Genomic DNA, 21378 nt, shown 5'->3' on the forward strand with positions numbered 1-21378 from the left:
GGGTGGTTTCCTCTCACTAATCTATAGAGATGTATCAAAACAAACAAATATGTAGGTAACTCTTAAAAAAACATTGACAGAGGCAGGCACAAGCTTGGCAGGCAACTTACAGGTAGCATCAGCTCGCAAACTTGTGGCCTTAACCACAGGAGGTAGCTAGTAAACCACACCCTTGAGGCACTCTTTACCACCAGCCTCAAAGGAGGATTATACATTAGATTATACATGAGATAAAATTGATAGTTTAATCATGTTTTAAAGCTTTACAGCAGGGATCATCAACTAGATTAAGCCATGGCTGATTTTTTTCTTGAGCGGATGGTCGGGGGGCCAGAACGTAGACTGCAAATTGACCACAAGTCCAAACAGATCATGTTTGACAAAAACTGAATCATTTCAAACCTTGCTTATATTTGTTCACGTGTCTCTCTATGATGCGTGGGAATACTCAGGAACAGATTTCTTAAATAAGAGTCACTTGGAGCTTTATTTCCTGCTGTTTTTACACTCTTATGTTTGCTCATAACCACCCGGCCACCAGTTGGGGACCCTGCTTTACAGTGTTTGTTTACAATAAATAACAAATATTACAAACAATGTAGTAAAACAAGTTCATATATTGGGCTCTGATGGGTAACGCAGGTCATGAAGTATTTATAGGTTATATTCTTCAAGACTCAATGGCTAAATATCATTCATTTAAAAATCAAGGGAACACCTTTTGGCTTACCGGTATTATTAACCCCAGATCGAAGCACAATTTCCATAGGCTAAGAAATCACATTTTACTTCAATGTATAGTGTCTACATTAAATATTGAATTTGTTCACATCGACACAAGAAGGAACTTTACTGAACAATCCACATCTGTTTTCATTTAACCAAATTGTGTCAGGACTATCAGTTTTTTCGAAATGGCTGCTATTAATTTACTGACGACTCTATTGCGCGGCATGGAAACGTTTACGCAGTCTTGCAACCAGTAGTGCCTGTCCAATGGTACGTATTGCGAGTGTGGGTTGCACCGTTGCTACCGTAGGTGGGGTTTTTCGTGTATATATATATATATATATATATATATATACATGGTTGTGCAAATTCCCAACCCCCCTGCAATCTCAGTCTGAGAAAGTTTCACAGTCACTACCTGTGGCCAGCTGGTAAGATATCCAATTTTTGATTCAATATACCTTCTGCAGGAAATTGAGCACCTCGACTTCCAATCATAGATAGCAATAATTTGTTGTTGTCATGAACCATTATATTTTGCATTTGGGAACTCTCCTTTTTCGGGACGTTGAAAACGTGTTTAGATGGGAAACTAACTTCCCTGTTTCTTTGTCGCTCCGATCTGGTAGCCAGTGTGGCTGTGGCGTAGTGGTAACATTTCAGAATGATTTTGATTCCTTATTTTCTGTAACGGTTACATTTACATGAGTGAGCAGATAATGTTATGTATTGAAAAGCATTGTGTACTAACAGAGTAAAAGTGACGAAACTGTTAAAGTTTTGAGTGAGTTCTACATGATTCCAGTTAGGCGCGGGTCATCACCAGATTTTTGTGCGAACATTGTGCGATAGATGGGGGCAGTTTGTTCTGCAGTGACATACATAAGCTGTACAGCCTCATAAACACATTTCTATACAGTTGTTGTAGGCATATAATTGTATTCTATGGAATGATGATTAGCCTATATAAGCGGCAGCCTATCAGGCAGAGACATTGTTTACTTTCGTGTTGGGGATGAATCCATGAAATACAGTTTGACAAAATATATGCATGGTCTGGTACTGGTACGGTAGCATATTCTGGCATCAAAGAATTAGCTTTTAAACTATAATTATTTTAGAAATGCAATAGACTTTGGTGTCAATATAGAGGATATTATTAATACTGTACTGTGGTTATTACTGAATCCCCCTGTTTCTCTCTGCAGACCTGTTCCACCATGTCCTTCATTGCAGCCTTCCTGGAGCAGACCGTCTATCTGGGCATGCCCGATGACATGGTAGGGTTCTGTTCCACTTGCTTGAGGAATAGCCTTGAATCTGCAAATATTTGCCAGGCTGTGTTTGTACATTTCTAGCCAGATAGAGAGGAGGGGATGGGGGAGAACAGAGTGAGAGCAAAAGTGATGGATGTTGAGGGTAAAGAAAGAGGGTCAGTCTGAGACCGAGTCATGGGAGGAGAGATGGTTGACCATACTTATCTTGTGATTCATAGAAGGAATTTATTAGGTGGAGCCCTTCGGTTCAGAACCATTAGAAACCAAAAATGCACAATTCCTTCCCTTTCCCACTCTATCCCTATTCCTTGAATGGAATGTTTCTCCCTTTGCTTCTTAATTATTCTCTACATTTTTGTGAAGGTATCCATTGATTCACTGCATGGCAGCTAAGTGAAATTGTTCTCTGTCTCAGACCTTACTCAATCAGGGCACTGTGATTCCATACCCGCATTTCAGTGCCGATGGGGATGCAGGCATCTTGGATAAGGCCATCAAGGCCAAAGGTGAGGTTGTCACACACCAATGATGTTTGAATGTGTTTCATAGCACAGAAGCTTAGGTGAATAGAACTCACTCCGTGTGTAACATGAGACAGCATTGGGGGACATTCTGAGAGGGAATGTGAGCATGTGTGTACATGTCTGTTTCTATTGTCTTTTGCAGGGGAGTAGTCAAAGATTTCTCACCGTACGCCTGGGGCCACACAGATGTTTTTTGTGTTAGTTTAAAAAATGGATAAGGGCTCATGGATTAGGCTAGGCAATGGTGTTTCCTAGAGACTGGTTGGCTGTTTAGCAACAAAACCGACGAGTTTACTTATTTACTTATTTGGCAAAACAGATGGGATTGGCTATACTTCATCTGAAGTTGTTGGTTAGGTATCTAGCACATTTTTTTTGCCATATTAGCATAGACAGGACATTAGTCAAAACAAGACATGGTATCAATAAAAATATTAAACAAGACGAAGCAAGACACCCACGATTCCCTACATGACCAACTTTTTGTCATTTGATGCTAGCTATCTGACCGTTCAGAATCATAACGCACACCTTCTGGCCACACCGACGCATGCATCTATTGAACAAGTCCTTCCATCTTGTCTCTGTGACGTAGGTGTAGATGAGAACACCATCATTGATGTGCTGGTGAAGAGGAGCAACGCCCAGAGACAGCAGATCAAAGCTAGCTACCAAAAGGCTAGTGGCAAGGTAAGACGGGACACCCACTAGGTGCGTTTGGTTTAGCATGTGCGGATGGCGGCTCGTGGGTGGAATTCGCACTTCAGGATCAATGGAACGATGCAAAACGTGCAAACTCCAGCCACCTGGTGCACCTGGAAAGCTTAAACACACTTGTGTATGACTGTGGAAGTGTGTATCAACCCTCTATCTGCAGCCTCTGGAGACTGCCCTGAAGTCGGCCCTAAATGGAGAGCTGGAGGATGTGGTTCTGGCACTGCTCAAAACGCCAGCCCAATATGATGCCCAACAGCTCAAACTGGCCATGAAGGTACACACTCACTCAGTCACTCACTCAGTCACTCACTACTACTAAGAATATACAATACTACTTAGAATACAAACAAATGTGTATCTTTCCCTCCGTTCGGGTGGCCTAGAGACGGTAACAGATATAATACAAATAATTATAGAGTAATGATTACCTTCTAAAGAGGACGCTGGGATGACATCATCCTGTATTCTTGTTCTGCTGTTTAGTCAGACCCACCCACTTCCTGACACCCTACCCATAGTGACTCATTCTGCTTTATTATAGTGTTGTGTAATAACGGTGGGACTTTTAAAATGTGTGGTACTTTCTGTCTTCTTTATACAATGGGTGGAGCTGTTTTAATATGTGAGGAGACTGTAAGAAAAGGGGTGATGAGTACCTACTATACTTTTGGTTTCACGATACACAAGTCTGTGCATGTGCAGTGTGTGTGATCCCAGCTAGCACATTTGGTTTCTAGGAAGTTGTGGGAACGTATGTTTTTGGTTTCCCATTGGTTCTGGTAACTAAGCCATACGTTTCCTGACTGGTAAAATGGTTGCAGGGAGGTTCCTATTGTCCCTTTAAAGTTTTCCTGGGAGGTTTTATTAATGTTCTAAGAAAGGAAATTATAGGTTATTTAAAGGTAATTTAATAATGTTCTGTGAACATGTTTCAATTAAACTTTTGTTATACTGAACAGAAATATAAATGCAACATGTAAAGTGTTGGTCTCTGTTTCATTGAGCTGAAGCCTCCCCCCCAGGTTATTTATTTCAGATTTTTGGAACAAATTCCCTGTTAGTGAGCATTTCTCCTTTCCCCAGGTAATCCACCTGACAGGTGTGGCACATCAATAAACTGATTAAACCGCATTATCATTACACAGGTGCACCTTGTGCTGGGGACAAGAAAAGGCCTCTCTAAAATGTGCCTTTTTGTCACACAACACAATGCCACAGGTCTCAAGTTTTGAGGGAGCATGCAGTTGGTTTGCTGATTGCAAGAATGCCCACCAGAGTTGTTGCCAGATAATTTAATGTTCATTTCTCTACCATAAGCCGCTTCCAACGTTGTCTTGGAGAATTTGGCAGATTTTACAACTGGCCTCGCAACCGCAGACCATGTGTAACCATGCCAGCCCTCGACCTCCATCAGGCTTCTTCATCTGCGTGATTGTCTGAGACCAGCCACCCAGACAGCTGATGAAACTCTGGGTTTGCACAACCGAGGAATTCCTGCACAAACATTCAGAAACCGTCTCTGGGAAGCTCATCTGTGTGCTCCTCGTCCTCACCATTGTCTTGGCCTGACTGCAGTTCGGTGTCGTAACTGACTTCAGGGGGAAAATGCTCACCTTCGATGGCCACTGGCACGCTGGAGAAGTGTGCTCTTCACGGATTAATCCAGGTTGAAACTGTACTGGGCAGATGACAGACGTGTGAGTGAGCGTTTTGTTGATGTCGATGTTGTGAACAGAGTGCCCTATGGTGGGGTTATGGTATGGGCAGGTGTAAGCGACGGACAACGAACACAATTGCATTTTATCAATGGTCATTTGAATGCACAGAGTTAAAATGACGAGATCCTGAAGCCCATTGTTGTGCCATTCATCCGCTGCCATGCTTCAACATTATAATGCACAGCCCCATGTCGCAAGGATCTGTACACAATTCCTGGAAGCTGAAAATGTCCCAGTTCTTCCACGGCCTGCATATTCACCAGACACCAGACCATTGAGCAAATTTGCGATGCTCTGGATTGACTTGTATGATAGCATGTTCCAGTTCCCGTCAATATCCAGCAACTCTGAACCGCCATTGAAGAGGACTGGGACAACATTCCACAGGTCACAATCAACAGCCTGATCAACTCTGTGAAGTAGATGTTGTGCTGCATGAGGCAAATAGTGGACACAACAGATACTGACTGGTTATCTGATTCACGCCCTTACCTTTTTTGTAAGGTATCTGTGAACAACAACTACATATCTGTATTCCCAGTCATGTGAAATCCATAGATTCAGCCCTAATGAATTTATTTAATTTGACTGATTTCCTTATATTAACTGTAACTCTGTAAAATTGTTGAATTTGTGTTGTATTTTTGTTAAGTATAATAACACTGCTAACTTAGTTTGCGTTAACTCTAATCACAGGACATATGGAACTTAATTTGCTAAGGCATTATTAATCATGCAAACACTTATTTTTTAATTGTGTCATGGAGTCAGTCTGATTCGAACCTAAAATCTTCCGTTCTCTATCCATAGAATTAGTTAATTACCATATCTTTTTAACATGTACAAAGCGGTTCATTTTAGTCTATTCAAACAAACACCATTTCAAAGGAAAATAAGCGCTCATTAAGATCAGGTGTGGCCAATTAATACATTTGAATACATTTAAAGTTTCATTGTGTAACTAACTTTTTGGGTGACCCGACCAAATTCACATTGACAGATATATATACCTCACATTTCTTTCTCGTTGAAAGCAAGTCTCTAAGAAGCAGTAGATCTGTTCTATGTGCACTTTCTCTATGCTTACCGTTAAGTTTCAAACGGCTGAAAATATTAATGGTTATGGAAACTATATTTGTGACCCACCACCTCAATTCAGTCTTGTGTCAACATTTTAAATTGTTTTTTACATTGGATAGTAAAAGTACAGACTCAGAGCTACAGTGGTATATCATACACTGCAATTAAAGAACAATTGGAAAGTATTTCTGCTTTGAGAAAATGGTTCTTGAATTTTTTGGTACACCTATTAGAGCTCTTCTTTGTCTACACCCATTCAGCATCGTTCACACCCTCTTAAGCCCCACCCATCTCTTTAAGGATTCACATGACGCCATATGCTAAACACAGTGAGTAAGAAAGTAAACATCCAAAGATTTCAATACTAAAAGTGCTGAAAGTAGTATCAAAAATAGTAGTAAAAATACACTCTAGTCCTTGGCCTATATCCTAATCTGACTTTGCAGGTCCTGTTCTTCATATTGCCGTTTCTGGTAAATACACAGTATATTAAATCAAAATGTATTTGTCACCTGTACAGGATAAAGGTGTAAACGGAACGGTGAAATGGTTATACAAATATTGTCTAAATTGATGGTTCATGTGAAAGAAATGCTATAACCACCAACCCAGCCACATCAAACTAAGTGGATGGGTCACTATTGTCTAGACACGTACACATATTCATGAAATACAATAGATCACCATAATCACCCCCAGACACAGCTGGCTAACTTGATGGGGTATGTCAACTTCTGGCGAAGTTGAGTCTTCTGTTTAGACAGGTAGGTAGCTGAACAATAAACCATAATCCCAACCCATAACTGCAGTACAAATGGATTGTTGTAGCTAGCCACCATGCATGAAATGGTGTAGTTTGAATATTCAGGTAGCTAAAGCGAACCAACTAGGTTCAATGTTAGCTAGCTAACATTAGATTATAACTAGCAATGGAAATGGATTGCAGATCATCCACCTAACGTTAGGTTGCTGGCTGTCTAGCTAGCTAACTTCCGCAAGCTAGCTAACAGTACGCTTTAACTTAAAATGGAAACAACTAATTTCTGACTAAATTAGAAATGTATAATACCTGAAAATGAAGCTAGACTCTTACCCGTATACATGGATGAACACTTGTTTGTCCTGTTCTCAAGTCACTCCGGTTCACACGGACTGTGTGCAGAAAGTAGTCCGTCACAACCTTTTCCCACTGATCTTTGTCGATAGCGCCTGCTAAATTCAGGGCAGTAATTTTGTTGAGAGCAGTAGCAACACTTTTGCAGTTCTCAATTTGGCCTAAATTAGCTCTATAATGTTCTTTTGAACATTTCTAATGTTTTCTTGTGGTTTTAGTAAATGTTAAGGTAATGAAGAATAATTCATATGTGTGTGTGTGTATATATTATCTCAAGTTCCTTAAATGTGCTGAGAATGAAGCCAAGCAACTATCCTGCATTCCCGGAAGGTTGTATGCAAAATAACCATAGGACAACCATGCTCTCACCAAGCTCTAGGAAACATTTTGTTTTTAGAACATTATATGCTAGCAGTGTGGTGTCTGGTGGTATAGTGATAGACTTGTAAGTGAAATACCCCCCTGTTTGCCTGTTTTGTTCCGTTCGAGGCATAATTAACATGTCCCTGCTCTTTGTGTTTGTGTCATCCCATCCTGGACTCGTTTGTCTCAGCTTTATGACTGATGTGACCCTTTTGTCCTAGTTGACCCTTTAACCCTCTCACCTATTTCTCTCAGGGATTGGGCACAGATGAGGATACTCTGATTGAGATTCTGGCCTCCAGGACCAATAAAGAGATCAAAGAGATAAAGAAGGTCTATAAGGAAGGTGTGTAATATGTTTGTCTGCAATATGTAAATGTCCTGTACGTGATGTGATAGTTACATGTCAATAATCATGGCTTTTTTCTTGCTAGAATACAAAAAGGAGCTGGAGAATGACATCAAGTCTGACACAGGTGGAGACTTCAGGAATGCTCTGCTCTCGCTCTGCAAGGTGTGTGTGTGGTGTGTGTTATTGTTTAACTTCGGATGAATAGTTTGGAACAATAAACCCCCCCCTCACATACTGTAGGCTACCAGGAATGAGGACACCATGGTGAACCAGGAACTTGCTGACAGTGATGCCAGGGTATGGAGAAAAGAGAGAGGGAGTGTGTTTGTCTGTATATATGAGAGAATTTAAGAAGTCAATGTGTAATGCGATTCCCGTATGTGATGCCTGTGCCTACTCTATCGGTCCATAGGCCTTGTATGAGGCTGGAGAGAAGAGGAAGGGAACAGACTGCTCTGTCTTCATAGACATTCTGACCACCAGAAGTGCTTCTCAACTCCGCCAAGGTGAATATGTGACGGCACAGCTCTGTGAGCTTAAGTCTAATCGAAACATGGAAAGTTATGCTGCTTTGAAATTTGATCAACTTTTAAAACCACTAGGGGTGTCCCCAACAACAAGAAAATCTTTGTCGACCAAAATATGTCGTTATTTATTTTTCCATATATACAGTGCATTCAGAAAGTATTCAGACCCCTTGACTTTTTCTGGAATTTTGTTACGTTACAGCCTTACTCAAATTAGTTAAAACATTTTAGCTCATCAATCTACACACAATACCCCATAATGACAAAGTGAAAACCGGTTTTAAGACAATTTTGCAAATGTATTAAAAATATAAAACAGAAGTACCATATTTGCATAAGAATTTGAAATTGAGCTCCGGTGCATCTTGTTCCCATTGATCATCCTTGAGCTGTTTCTACAACTTGATTGGAGTCCACCAGTGGTAAATTAATTGGACATAATTTGGAAAGGTACACAACCTGTCTATTTAAGGTCCCACATTTGACAGTGCATTTCAGAGCAAAAACCAAGCCATGAGGTCGAAGGAATTGTCCGTAGAGCTCTGAGACAGGCTTGTGTCGAGGCACAGATCTGGGGAAGGGTACCAAAGCATTTCTGTAGGGTTGAAGGTTCCCAAGAGTGGCATTCTTAAGTGGAAGAAGTTTGGAACCAACAAGACTTTTCCTAGAGCTGGCCGCCCGGCCAAACTGAGCAATCTGGGGAGGAGGGCCTTGGTCAGGGAGTTGACCAAGAACCCGGTGGTCACTCTGACAGAGCTCCAGAGTTCCTCTGTGGAGATGGGAGAACCATCTCTGCAGCACTCCACCAATCAAGCCTTTATGATAGTGGCCAGACGGAAGCTACTCCTCAGTAAAAGGCACATGTCAGTGAGCTTGTAGTTTGCCAAATGGCACCTGAAGACTTTCAGATCATGAGAAACTTTGAACTCTTTGGCCTGAATGCCAAGCGTCACGTCTGGAGTAAACCTGGCACCGTCCCTACGGAGAAGCATAGTGTTGGCAGCTTCATGCTGTGGGGATGTTTTTCAGCAGCAGGGACTAGAAGACTAGTCAGGATCGAGGGAAACATGAAAGGAGCAAGGTATAGAGAGATCGTTGACGAAAACTTGCTCTCGAGCACACAGGACCTCAGACTGGGGCGAAGGTTCACCTTCCAGCAGGCCAACAACCTTAAGCACACAACCAAGACAATGCAGGAGTGGCTTCACAACAAGTCTCTGAATGTCCTTGAGTGGCCCAGCCAGAGCCCGGAATTGAATCCGATCAAACATCTCTGGAGAGACCTGAAAGTAACTGTGCAGCGCCACATCCAACCTGACAGCTTGAGAGGATCTGCAGAGAAGAATGGGAGAAACCCCTGGAATACAGATGTGCCATGCTTGTAGCGTCATACCCAAGTAGACGACAAAGTACAGAGTGAAGGGTCTGAATACTTATGTAAATGTGATAATTCTGAATTTGTATTTTTAGGTTGTAAGGCTGTAATGTAACAATGAAAAAGTCAAGGGGTAGGAATACTTTCCGAATGCACTGAACCTCTATCTTTATATCTAATTTTTTATTATTTTTATTATTTTTTTTCACCTTTATTTAACCAGGTAGGCTAGTTGAGAACAGGTTCTCATTTGCAACTGCGACCTGGCCAAGATAAAGCATGGCAGTGTGAACAGACAACACAGCGTTACACATGGAGTAAACAATTAACAAGTCAATAACACAGAGAAAAAAAGGGGAGTCTATATACAATGTGTGCAAAAGGCATGAGGAGGTAGGCGAATAATTACAATATTGCAGATTAACACTGGAGTGATAAATGATCATGTACAGGTAGAGATATTGGTGTGCAAAAGAGCAGAAAAGTAAATGAATAAAAACTGTGGGGATGAGGTAGGTGAAAATAGGTGTGCTATTTACCAATAGATTATGTACAGCTGCAGCGATCGGTTAGCTGCTCAGCTAGCTGATGTTTGAAGTTGGTGAGGGAGATAAGTCTCCAACTTCAGCGATTTTTGCAATTCGTTCCAGTCACAGGCAGCAGAGTACTGGAACGAAAGGCGGCCGAATGAGGTGTTGGCTTTAGGGATGATCAATGAGATACACCTGCTGGAGCGCGTGCTACGGATGGGTGTTGCCATCGTGACCAGTGAGCTGAGATAAGGCGGAGCTTTGCCTAGCATGGCCTTGTAGATGACCTGAAGCCAGTGGGTCTGGCGACGAATATGTAGCGAGGGCCAGCCGACTAGAGCATACAAGTCGCAGTGGTGGGTAGTATAAGGTGCTTTAGTGACAAAACGGATGGCACTGTGATAAACTGCATCCAGTTTGCTGAGTAGAGTGTTGGAAGCAATTTTGTAGATGACGTCGCCGAAGTCGAGGATCGGTAGGATAGTCAGTTTTACTAGGGTAAGCTTGGCAGCGTGAGTGAAGGAGGCTTTGTTGCGGAATAGAAAGCAGATTCTTGATTTGATTTTCGATTGGAGATGTTTGATATGGGTCTGGAAGGAGAGTTTGCAGTCTAGCCAGACACTTAGGTACTTATAGGTGTCCACATATTCAAGGTCGGAGCCATCCAGTGTGGTGATGCTAGTCGGGCATGCGGGTGCAGGCAGCGATCGGTTGCAAAAGCATGCATTTGGTTTTAATAGCGTTTAAGAGCAGTTGGAGGCCACGGAAGGAGTGTTGTATGGCATTGAAGCTCGATTGGAGGTTAGATAGCACAGTGTCCAATGACGGGCCGAAAGTGTATACAATGTTGTCGTCTGCGTAGAGGTGGATCAGGGAATCGCCCGCAGCAAGAGCAACATCATTGATATATACAGAGAAAAGAGTCGGCCCGAGAATCGAACCCTGTGGCACCCCCATAGAGACTGCCAGAGGACCGGACAACATGCCCTCCGATTTGACACACTGAACTCTGTCTGCAAAGTAATTGGTGAACCAGGCAAGGCAGTCATCCGAAAAACCGAGGCTACTGAGTCTGCCGATAAGAATATGGTGATTGACAGAGTCGAAAGCCTTGGCAAGGTTGATGAAGACTGCTGCACAGTACTGTCTTTTATCGATGGCGGTGAAGGTACGATGGCGGAGAAGGTACGGTGGGATTCGAGATGGTCAGTCACCTGTTTGTTGACTTGGCTTTCGAAGACCTTAGATAGGCAGGGCAGGATGGATATAGGTCTGTAACAGTTTCGGTCCAGGGTGTCACCCCCTTTGAAGAGGGGGATGACTGCGGCAGCTTTCCAGTCCTTGGGGATCTCAGACGATATGAAAGAGAGTTTGAACAGGCTGGTAATAGGGGTTGCGACAATGGCGGCGGATAGTTTCAGAAATAGAGGGTCCAGATTGTCAAGCCCAGCTGATTTATACGGGTCCAGGTTTTGCAGCTCTTTCAGAACATCTGGATTTGGGTAAAGGAGAACCTGGAGAGGCTTGGGCGAGGAGCTGTGGGGGGGCCGGGGCTGTTGGCCGAGGTAGGAGTAGCCAGGCGGAAGGCATGGCCAGCCGTTGAGAAATGCTTGTTGAAGTTTTCGATAATCATGGATTTGTCGGTGGTGACCGTGTTCCCTAGCCTCAGTGCAGTGGGGAGCTGGGAGGAGGTGCTTTTGTTCTCCATGGACTTCACAGTGTCCCAGAACTTTTTGGAGTTGGAGCTACAGGATGCAAACTTCTGCCTGAAGAAGCTGGCCTTAGCTTTCCTGACTGACTGCGTGTATTGGTTCCTGACTTCCCTGAACAGTTGCATATCGCGGGGACTGTTTGATGCTATTGCAGTCCGCCACAGGATGTTTTTGTGCTGGTCGAGGGCAGTCAGGTCTGGAGTGAACCAAGGGCTGTATCTGTTCTTAGTTCTGCATTTTTTTGAACGGAGCATGCTTATCTAAAATGGTGAGGAAGTTACTCTTAAAGAATGACCAGGCATCCTCAACTGACGGGATGAGGTCAATGTCCTTCCAGGATATCTGGGCCAGGTCGATTAGAAAGGCCTGCTCACAGAAGTGTTTTAGGGAGCGTTTGACAGTGATAAGGGGTGGTCGTTTGACTGCGGCACCGTAGCGGATACAGGCAATGAGGCAGTGGTCGCTGAGATCCTGGTTGAAGACAGCGGAGGTGTATTTGGAGGGCCAGTTGGTCAGGATGACGTCTATGAGGGTGCCCTTGCTTACAGAGTTAGGGTTGTACCTGGTGGGTTCTTTGATGATTTGTGTGAGATTGAGGGCATCTAGCTTAGATTGTAGGACTGCCGGGGTGTTAAGCATATCCCAGTTTAGGTCACCTAGCAGAACAAACTCTGAAGCTAGATGGGGGGGCAATCAATTCACAAATGGTTTCCAGGGCACAGCTGGGAGCTGAGGGGGGTCGGTGAAAGTGTATGTGTTGATATATATAATATACACTTTCATTACAATATAAAGATAAGAGATTTGCATTACAACCTGTAATTTAAATAGATTTTTATTTGGATTTCATGTAATGGACACACAATAGTCAAAATTGGTGAAGTGAAATGAAAAAAATATATAATTATAATTAATTATAAATGTAAAAGTGGTGCATGTATATGTATTCACCCCCTTTGCTATGAAGCCCCTAAATAAAGATCTGGTGCAAACGATTATCTTCAGAAGTCACTTAATAAATTAGATTGCACACAGGTGGACTTTATTTAAGTGTCACATGATCTGTCACATGATCTCAGTATATAAACACCTGTTCTGAAAGGCCCCAGAGTCTGCAACACCACGAAGCAAGGGGCACCATGAAGACCAATGAGCTCTCCAAACAGATCAGGGACAAAGTTGTGGAGAAGTACAGATCAGGGTTTGGTTATAAAAGAAATATCTGAAATTTTGAACATTCCACGGAGCACCATTTATTTGATTTGATTATTATTTTTTATTTTGTAATGGAAAGAATTAGGCACCACAACAAACCTGCCAAGGGAGGACCATCCACCAAAACTCACGGACCAGGCAAGGAGGGCATTAGTCAGAGAGGCAACAAAGAGCTTCAAAGCTCTACAGCGGAGATTGGTGTATCTGTCCATAGGACCACTTTAAGCCGTACACTCCACAGAGCTGGGCTTAACGGAAGAATGGCCAGGAAAAAAGCCATTGCTTAAAGAAAGAAATAAGCAAACACGTTTGGTGTTCGCCCAAAAGGCATGTGGGGGACACCCACACATATGGAAGAAGGTACTCTGGTCAGATGAGACTAAAATTGAGCTTTTTGGCCATTGTGGAAAATGCTATGTCTGGCACACACTCAACACCTCATCACCCCGAGGAACACCATCCCCACAGTGAAGCATAGTGGTGGCAGCATCATGCTGTGGGAATGTTTTTTGTCGGCAGGGACTGGGAAACTGGTCAGAATTGAAGGAATGATGGATGGCTCTAAACGCATGTAAATTCTTGAGGCAAACCTCTTTCCTTCTTCCAGAGATTTGCGACTGGGATGGAGGTTCACCTTCCAGCAGGACAATTATCCTACGTGTACTGCTAAAGCAACACTCAATTGGTTTAAGGGGAAACATTTAAATGTCTTGGAATGGCCTAGTCAAAGCCCAGACCTCAATCCAATTGAGAATCTGTGGAATGACTTAAAGATTGCTGTACACCAGCAGGAACCCATCCAACTTGAAGGAGCTGGAGCAGTTTTGCCTTGAAGAATCGGCAAAATCCCAGTGGCTAGATGTGCCAAGCTTATAGAGACATATCCCAAGAGACTTGCAGTTGTAATCGCTGCAAAAGGTGGCTCTACAAAGTATTGACTTTGGGGGGTGACTAGTTATGCACGCTCAAGTTTTCATTAATTTTGTCTTGTTTTGCAATATGTTGTGTAAATCAAATGATATAAACCACCCCCCCCCCCTCACAAAAAATCTATTTTCATTCCAGGTTGTAAGGCAACAAAAAATAACAATTCCAAGGGGGTGAATACTTTCTGTATGTATACAGTTGAAGTTGGTAGTATACATACACCTTAGCCAAATATATTTGAACTCAGTTTTTCACAATTCCTGACATTTTAATCCTAGTACAAATTCCCTGTTTTATGTCAGTTAGGATCACCACTTTATTTTAAGATTGTGAAATCTCAGAATAATAGTTGAGCAATTTATTTCAGCTTTTATTTCTTTCATCACATTCCCAGTTGGTCAGAAGTTTAGACACTCTATTAGTATTTGGTAGCATTGCCTTTAAATTGTTTAACTTGGGTCAAATTTTGGGTAGCCTTCCACAAGCCTCCTATAATAAGTTGGGTGAATTTTGGCCCGTTCCTCCTGACAGCTGGTGTAACTGAGTCAGGTTTGTAGGCCTCCTTGCTCACACACACTTTTTCAGTTCTGCCCACACATTTTATATAGGATTGAGGTCAGGGCTTTGTGGTGGCCACTCCAATACCTTGACTTTGTTGTCCTTAAGCCATTTTCCCACAACTTTGTAAGTATGCTTGGGGTCATTGTCCATTTGGAAGACCCATTTGCGACCAAGCTTTAACTTCCTTACTAATGTCTTGAGATGTTGCTTCAATATGTTCATATAAATTTCCTTCCTCATGATGCCATCTATTTTGTGAAGTGCACCAGTCCCTCCTGCAGCAAAGCACCCCCACATGATGCTGCCACCCCCGTGCTTCATGGTTGGGATGGTGTTCTTTGGCTTGCAAGCCTTCCCCGTTTTCCTCCAAACATAACATTGGCCGTTATGGCCAAACAGTTCTATTTTTGTTTCATCAGTCCAGAGGACATTTCTCCAAAAAGTACGATTTTTGTCCCCATGTACAGTTGCAAACTGTAGTCTGGCTTCTTTATGGTGGTTTTGGAGCAGTGGCTACTTCCTTGCTGAGCTGCCGTTCAGGTTATGTCAATTATAGGACTTGTTTTACTGTGGATATAGATACTTTTATACCTGTTTCCTCCAGCATCTTCACAAGGTCCTTTACTGTTGTTTTGGGACTAATTTGCACTTTTCGTACCAAAGTACATTAATCTCTAGGAGACAACGCATCTCCTTCCTGAGTGGTATGACTGCTGCGTGGTCCCATGTTTATACTTGCGTACTATTGTTTGTACAGATGAATGAGGTACCTTCAGGTATTTGGAAATTGCTCCCAAGGATGAACCAGAATTGTGGAGGTCTATAATTTTCTGAGGTCTTGGCTGAGTCTCTTTTGATTTCCCCATGATGTCAAGCAAAGAGGCACTGCGTTTGAATGTAGGCCTTGAAATACATCCACAGGTACACCTCCAATTGACTCCAATGATGTCAATTAGCCTATCAGAAGCTTCTAAAGCCATGATGTCATTTTCTGGAATTTTCCAAGCAGTTTAAATGCACAGTCAACTTAGTGTATGTACACTTCTGACCCACTGGAATTGTGATACAGTGAAATCATCTTTATATAAACAATTATTGGAAGAATTACTTGTCAAGCACAAAGTAGATGTCGTAACCAACTTGCCAAAACTATAGTTAGTTAATAATACATTTGTTGAGTGGTTAAACAAGTTTTAATGAATCCAACCTAAGTGTATGTGAACTTCCGACTTCAACTGTATATATATTTCACACACACACCTTGTAAAAATCCAAATAACTTCACAGATCTTTATATTGTAAAGGGTTTAAACACTGTTTCCCATGCTTGTTCAATGAACCATAAACAATTAATAACCATGCAGCTGCGTAATGGTCGTTAAGACACTAACAGTTTACAGATGATAGGCAATTAAGGTCACAGTTATGAAAACTTAGGACACTAAAGAGGCCTTTCTACGGACTCTGAAAAGCACCAAAAGAAAGATGTCCGGGGTCCCTGCTCATCTGCGTGAATGTGCCTTAGGCATGCTGCAAGGAGGCATGAGGACTGCAGATGTGGCCAGGGCAATAAATTGTAATGTACGTACTGTGAGATGCCTAAGACAATGTTACAGGATGTACAGCTGATCGTCCTTGCGGTGGCAGACCATGTGTAACAACACTTGCACAGGATCGGTACATCCAAACCTTACACTTGCGGGCAGGTACATGCAACAACAACTGCCCGAGTTACACCAGAAATGCACAATCCCTCCATCGGTGCTCAGACTGTCCTCAATATGCTGAGAGAGGCTGGACTGAGGGCTTATAGGCCTGTTGTAAGGCAGGTCCTCACCAGACATCGCCGGCAACTACGTCGTCTATGGGCACAAACCCACCGTCGCTGCACCAGACAGGACTGGCAAAAAGTGCTCTTCACTGACAATTTGCAGTTTTGTTTCACCAGGGGTGATGGTCGGTTCGTGTTTATCACCGAAGGAATGAGCATTACCCCGAGGCCTGTACTCTGGAGCGGGATCGATTTGGAAGTGGAGGGTCCGTCATGGTCTGGGGCGGTGTGTCACAGCATCATCGGACTGTGCCTGCAATGACAACGAGCTATCTCATCGCTGTGCGTTACAGGAAAAACATCCTCGTTCCTCAAGTGGTACCCTTCCTGCAGACTCATCCTGACATGACCCTCCAGCATGACAATGCCACCAGCCATACTGCTTGTTCTGTGCGTCATTTCCTGCAAGACAGGAATGTCAGTTTTCTGCCATGGCCAGCGACGAGCCCGGATCTCAATCCCATTGAGCACCTATGGGACCTGTTGGATGAGGGCTAGGGCGATTTTTTTTTTTTTTTTTTTTTTTTTTTCCCCCAGAAATGTCTGGAAACTTGCAGGTGCCTTGGTGTGAAGAGTGGGGTAACATCTCACAGCAAGAACTGGCAAATCTGGTGCTGCCCATGAGTACTGCACTGCAGTACTTAATGCAGCTGATGGCCACACCAGATAATGACTTTTGATTTTGATCCCCCCTCCTTTGTTCAGGGACACATTATTCCATTTCTGTTAGTCACATGCCTGGAACATGTCGGTTGTTGAGTCTTTGTCCATTTAAAATAACATCAAATTGATCAGAAATACAGCGTAGACCATTGTTAATGTTTTAAATGACTATTGTAGCTGGAAACAGATTTCTTTTAAATTTTATATATACATATATTTTTTAAGGAATATCTACATAGTAGTACAGAGGCCCATTATCAGCAACCATCACTCCTGTGTTCCAATTGAACTTTGCATTTTAATTTATAATTTAAAAAGGCTAATTGATCATTCGAAAACCCTTTTGCAATTAAGTTCGCACAGCTGGAAACTGTTGTGCTGATATAAAGAAGCAATAAAACTGTCCTTATTTAGACAAGTTGAATATCTGGAGCATCAGCATATGTGGGTTTGATTACAGGCTCAAAATGGCCAGAAACAAAGACATTTACATTTAAGTCATTTAGCAGACGCTCTTATCCAGAGCGACTTGAAACTCGTCAGTCTATTCTTGTTCTGTGAAATGAAGGCTATTCCATATGAGAAATTGCCAAGAAACTGAAGATCTCGCACAATGCAATGTACTACTCCCTTCACAGAACAGCGAAAACTGGCTCTAACCAGAATAGGAAGAGTGGGAGGCCCGGGTGCACAATTGAGCAAGAGGCCAAGTACATTAGTGTTTCTCAAACTAGACACTGACGCCTCACAAGTCTTCAACTGGCAGCTTCATTAAATAGTACCCGCAAAACACCGGTCTCAACGTCAATCGCGAAGAGGCGACTCGGGATGCTGTTCTTCTAGGCAGAGTTCCAAAGAAAGAGCCATATCTCAGACTGGCCAATCAAAAGAAAAGATTGGCAAAAGAACAGACACTGGACAGCGGAACTATGCTGAGATGGCCAGCATCCCGGAGTCCCTTCCTTGCTGTTGAGAATGGTGTTTTGCGGGTACTGTTTCATGAAGCTGCCAGTTGAGGACTTGAGGCGTAAGTTTCTCAAACTAGACACTAATGTAAAAAACAATCAACTGCTTTTGTGACGCCCCAGTGTAGCACTGTTCGGCTGCTGGAATTCTGTGTTCAGTTTTTTTTTTTTAAATCCCTTGCATAATTAATGCGACAACCACAGAGCGGGCTCAATTGTCCATCTTTCGCTTAAACAAGTTAACCACAAAGATCAATTTTAGATAGGCCTACTGGAATTCGTAGCTCCAGTGTAGCTCAGTGCTTTGTCCTTGGCTAAACTAGGCTTGTAATTAAACATGTTTCAGACGTAGTCATATTTTACAGAAAATATACACATTTGTTATTAAGGCACATGAATGTTCACAAAGGCATTTCTGAAGAAATAATAACAATCTAACATCCCTACTGTGAAGAAGGAACCAAACTTCTTGAATCCCGTCTCCACCCACACAGAGAGAAGTTGTCTCAGATTTGGGATGTGCAAAAAATACATTTTCAAGTCACTCATGCATCTAATATTCACTTGTACATGTGCGAATAAGGACAAATCTAAGCACTCACCAAATTATTATTTAAGTACACAAACACTTTATTTTCTCACCACCTGTTAATTACATTGTTACATTAGTGTTCTTTGTTTTTGTCATCAGTTAGACACTGAAGTCGGGCAAAATGTTTGTCAACGCACCACAAATGCTACTCAAATATAGATGTGCGTGTGGTTTTCCATTTTTCATGCACTGTATGTGCAACCACACATGACTTGATACTGTGTGAGTGTTTCAAGTACATCATTCTTTTCCTTCTCTCTCTCTCTCAGCGTTTGAGAAGTACTCCAAGTACAGTAAGGTGGATGTGACAAAGGCTATCGACCTGGAACTGAAGGGAGACATTGAAAACTGTCTGACTGCCGTAGGTGAGATGTCACTGCCAGGACCAAGCCTATAATGTTCCAATGTATTTTATATAATCTGTGCATCACCCTCAATCCATGTCTTCTGCTGTATCACACTCTTCACTGGGCATCAGTCCTATAACATTACACTATGTCCTTCATTTTCCTCATGCAGAAAAGGCCACGCTGTGAGCAAATTAACATTTTATCTCTCAAGACTAAAATAATAACGTTTTAAATAGATGGGATGGCACATTATCCAAGGCAAATTCACTATACCACAACTCCTGCAATGCAATGGTCACCTCATGGCCATTCCAATACCCTTGCGACAGCTTTGGGGAATGCTGCCTCTTGTCTATGCTGCTCTATGATGTCATCTGACTGGTTTTGATATCTGTCTTTCAGTGAAATGTGCTGGAAGCAAGCCTGCTTTCTTTGCTGAGAGACTCAACTTGGCCATGAAGGTCTGTTTTACAGTTAAACATACTTACAGTGCGTTTTATGTACTAGACAAACAAACATATTTTTAAAGCAAAAAATTCTTATTGGACACATCAAGGTATTCCCTACCTGTTTCTGTCCATTTTTTACCTAATGAATACGTCTCAGTTTTAAGAGTTGACAATCTACAGAAGAACTAGAGAAAACGTTTATGCACATATACTATATAAGACAGCACAAATATATCTCGGTTCAAGGACCTTGCACTATCTGGTTATAAATCTTCAGTTTGTGTGCCTGTGCCATACCCCAGGGTAAAGGAACCAGGACCAAGATTCTGACCCGTGTCATGGTGAGCCGTTCTGAAGTGGACATGGCCCGGATCAAACAGGAGTACAAGAAGACGTTTGGGAAAACCCTCTACCAGGACATTCTGGTGAGCAAACATCTCTACTGCCAAAGTGGCAATAAAAGATAAGGAACTGTTTTCACAAACCCAGAGTAAGCATAGTACTAGACCTTAAAGCTTTTTCAACAAATCCTCCATTGAGAATGAGATTAAACCCAGGACTAGGCTTAATCAGAGTTTTAATGACATCACATTGTATGACATATTCTGATTTCTGAGTCCAATCTGAGATAGGATAGAAGACTGACCATGTGTGAAATGGAGAAATATGCAATCTGAAAATAATTGTCAAAATATGTTATATTTAAGCAATATGGCCTGAGGGTGTGTGGTATATGGCCAATATACAATGGCTAAGGGCAGTTCTTACGCGCAACGCGGATTGCCTGGACACAGCTCTTAGCCGTGGTATATTGGCCATATATCACAAACCCCGAAGCTGCCATATTGCTATAAACTCTTTACCAACGTAATTAGGACAGTAAAAATAACTATTTTGTCATACCTATGGTATATCACAGCCGTCAGCCAATCAGCATGCAGGGATTGAACCACCCAGTTTATAATATGGTGTCTAAACATTATTTATATTTTGTAGAGTAACTCTGTGCTCTCTCTTACCCCCTTAGGATGACACCAATGGAGACTATGAGAAGATCTTACTGGCCCTGTGTGGAAGTGACAACTAACTTTCTCTCTTATCTCACCAGGAGACAATGTCTACCACAGTGCATGAGTGCCAATGGAGAATAATGTACATGAAACATTCCCCTCCAATGCCTCAAATGCTCTTGCCAAATATGTTTCATGACAACTATTTGAAATGGCAGTCCTGATGTATTTTCACTACATGCTAACAGCGATAAGCACAGTTCGCATGTTAAGCAGCATTGTATAATTTAGCCTAGCTTCAGCAGACTTGGTGATCCATAGTGCAATATCACACACCAAGAATATAGTGGCAGTGTACCCTGGTTGGATAACTGGTCCTTTGTGAAAATAAAGCATTTTATCTGGATCCATATTGTCTGTTGAATTTGTTTGTGTATATATTTTTCATTCTATGCAACATTGCATGTTAATAATTAGGCTACAAAATAATACAAAAATAATGCTATCTATGAAAAGTTATAATTTGATAATAACCCATCGAGAATGAACCATGTCACGAGTTACATTTACAACATTGTAAAACACAGACATGGTGTGTAACACAAATTAGGTGTGTAACACAAATTAAGATCCAGCTCACTAGAATTTCGATAGACATATGTGTATTAGGCCTACAGTAAGTAGCATGACCGGCTTTGGAAGGATGGTCCCGTGAGACTAGTTAAATATAAAGCCATTCTTGAGGAAGACCGAAAAGTAGAAGACACCTTATAGACATAAGCCTAATTAACTATCGA

At 42.2% G+C, this 21378-nt stretch overlaps 1 protein-coding gene across 2 annotated transcripts; it reads left to right on the forward strand.

Moving 5' to 3' along the window:
• Positions 1–959: 959 nt before the first annotated feature.
• LOC124034517 (annexin A1-like) lies at positions 960–20987 on the forward strand. 2 transcript variants are annotated; one of them, XM_046347821.1, is made up of 13 exons: positions 960–999; positions 1938–2009; positions 2422–2512; positions 3126–3220; positions 3408–3521; positions 7778–7868; positions 7957–8036; positions 8115–8171; positions 8287–8380; positions 19042–19137; positions 19525–19583; positions 19874–19996; positions 20599–20987. In XM_046347821.1, the coding sequence occupies exons 1-13, from the start codon at positions 997–999 to the stop codon at positions 20656–20658; spliced, it is 1035 nt and encodes a 344-aa protein (XP_046203777.1). In that variant the 5' UTR covers positions 960–996; the 3' UTR covers positions 20659–20987. The 2 variants fall into 2 exon arrangements, with proteins under 2 accessions (XP_046203777.1, XP_046203778.1); XM_046347822.1 differs by lacking the exon at positions 960–999 and adding an exon at positions 1038–1160.
• Positions 20988–21378: the final 391 nt, after the last annotated feature.

Source organism: Oncorhynchus gorbuscha, linkage group LG04 (assembly GCF_021184085.1).
Source record: "Oncorhynchus gorbuscha isolate QuinsamMale2020 ecotype Even-year linkage group LG04, OgorEven_v1.0, whole genome shotgun sequence".
In the NCBI taxonomy this organism is placed as follows: domain Eukaryota; kingdom Metazoa; phylum Chordata; class Actinopteri; order Salmoniformes; family Salmonidae; genus Oncorhynchus; species Oncorhynchus gorbuscha.

Bases quoted from the DNA above. Each gene is read 5' to 3' on its own strand.
- LOC124034517 (XM_046347821.1), top strand. The intron at 3,221-3,407 runs GTAAGACGGGAC...CTCTATCTGCAG, and splicing joins ACCAAAAGGCTAGTGGCAAG to CCTCTGGAGACTGCCCTGAA. The intron at 8,381-19,041 runs GTGAATATGTGA...TCTCTCTCTCAG, and splicing joins TGCTTCTCAACTCCGCCAAG to CGTTTGAGAAGTACTCCAAG.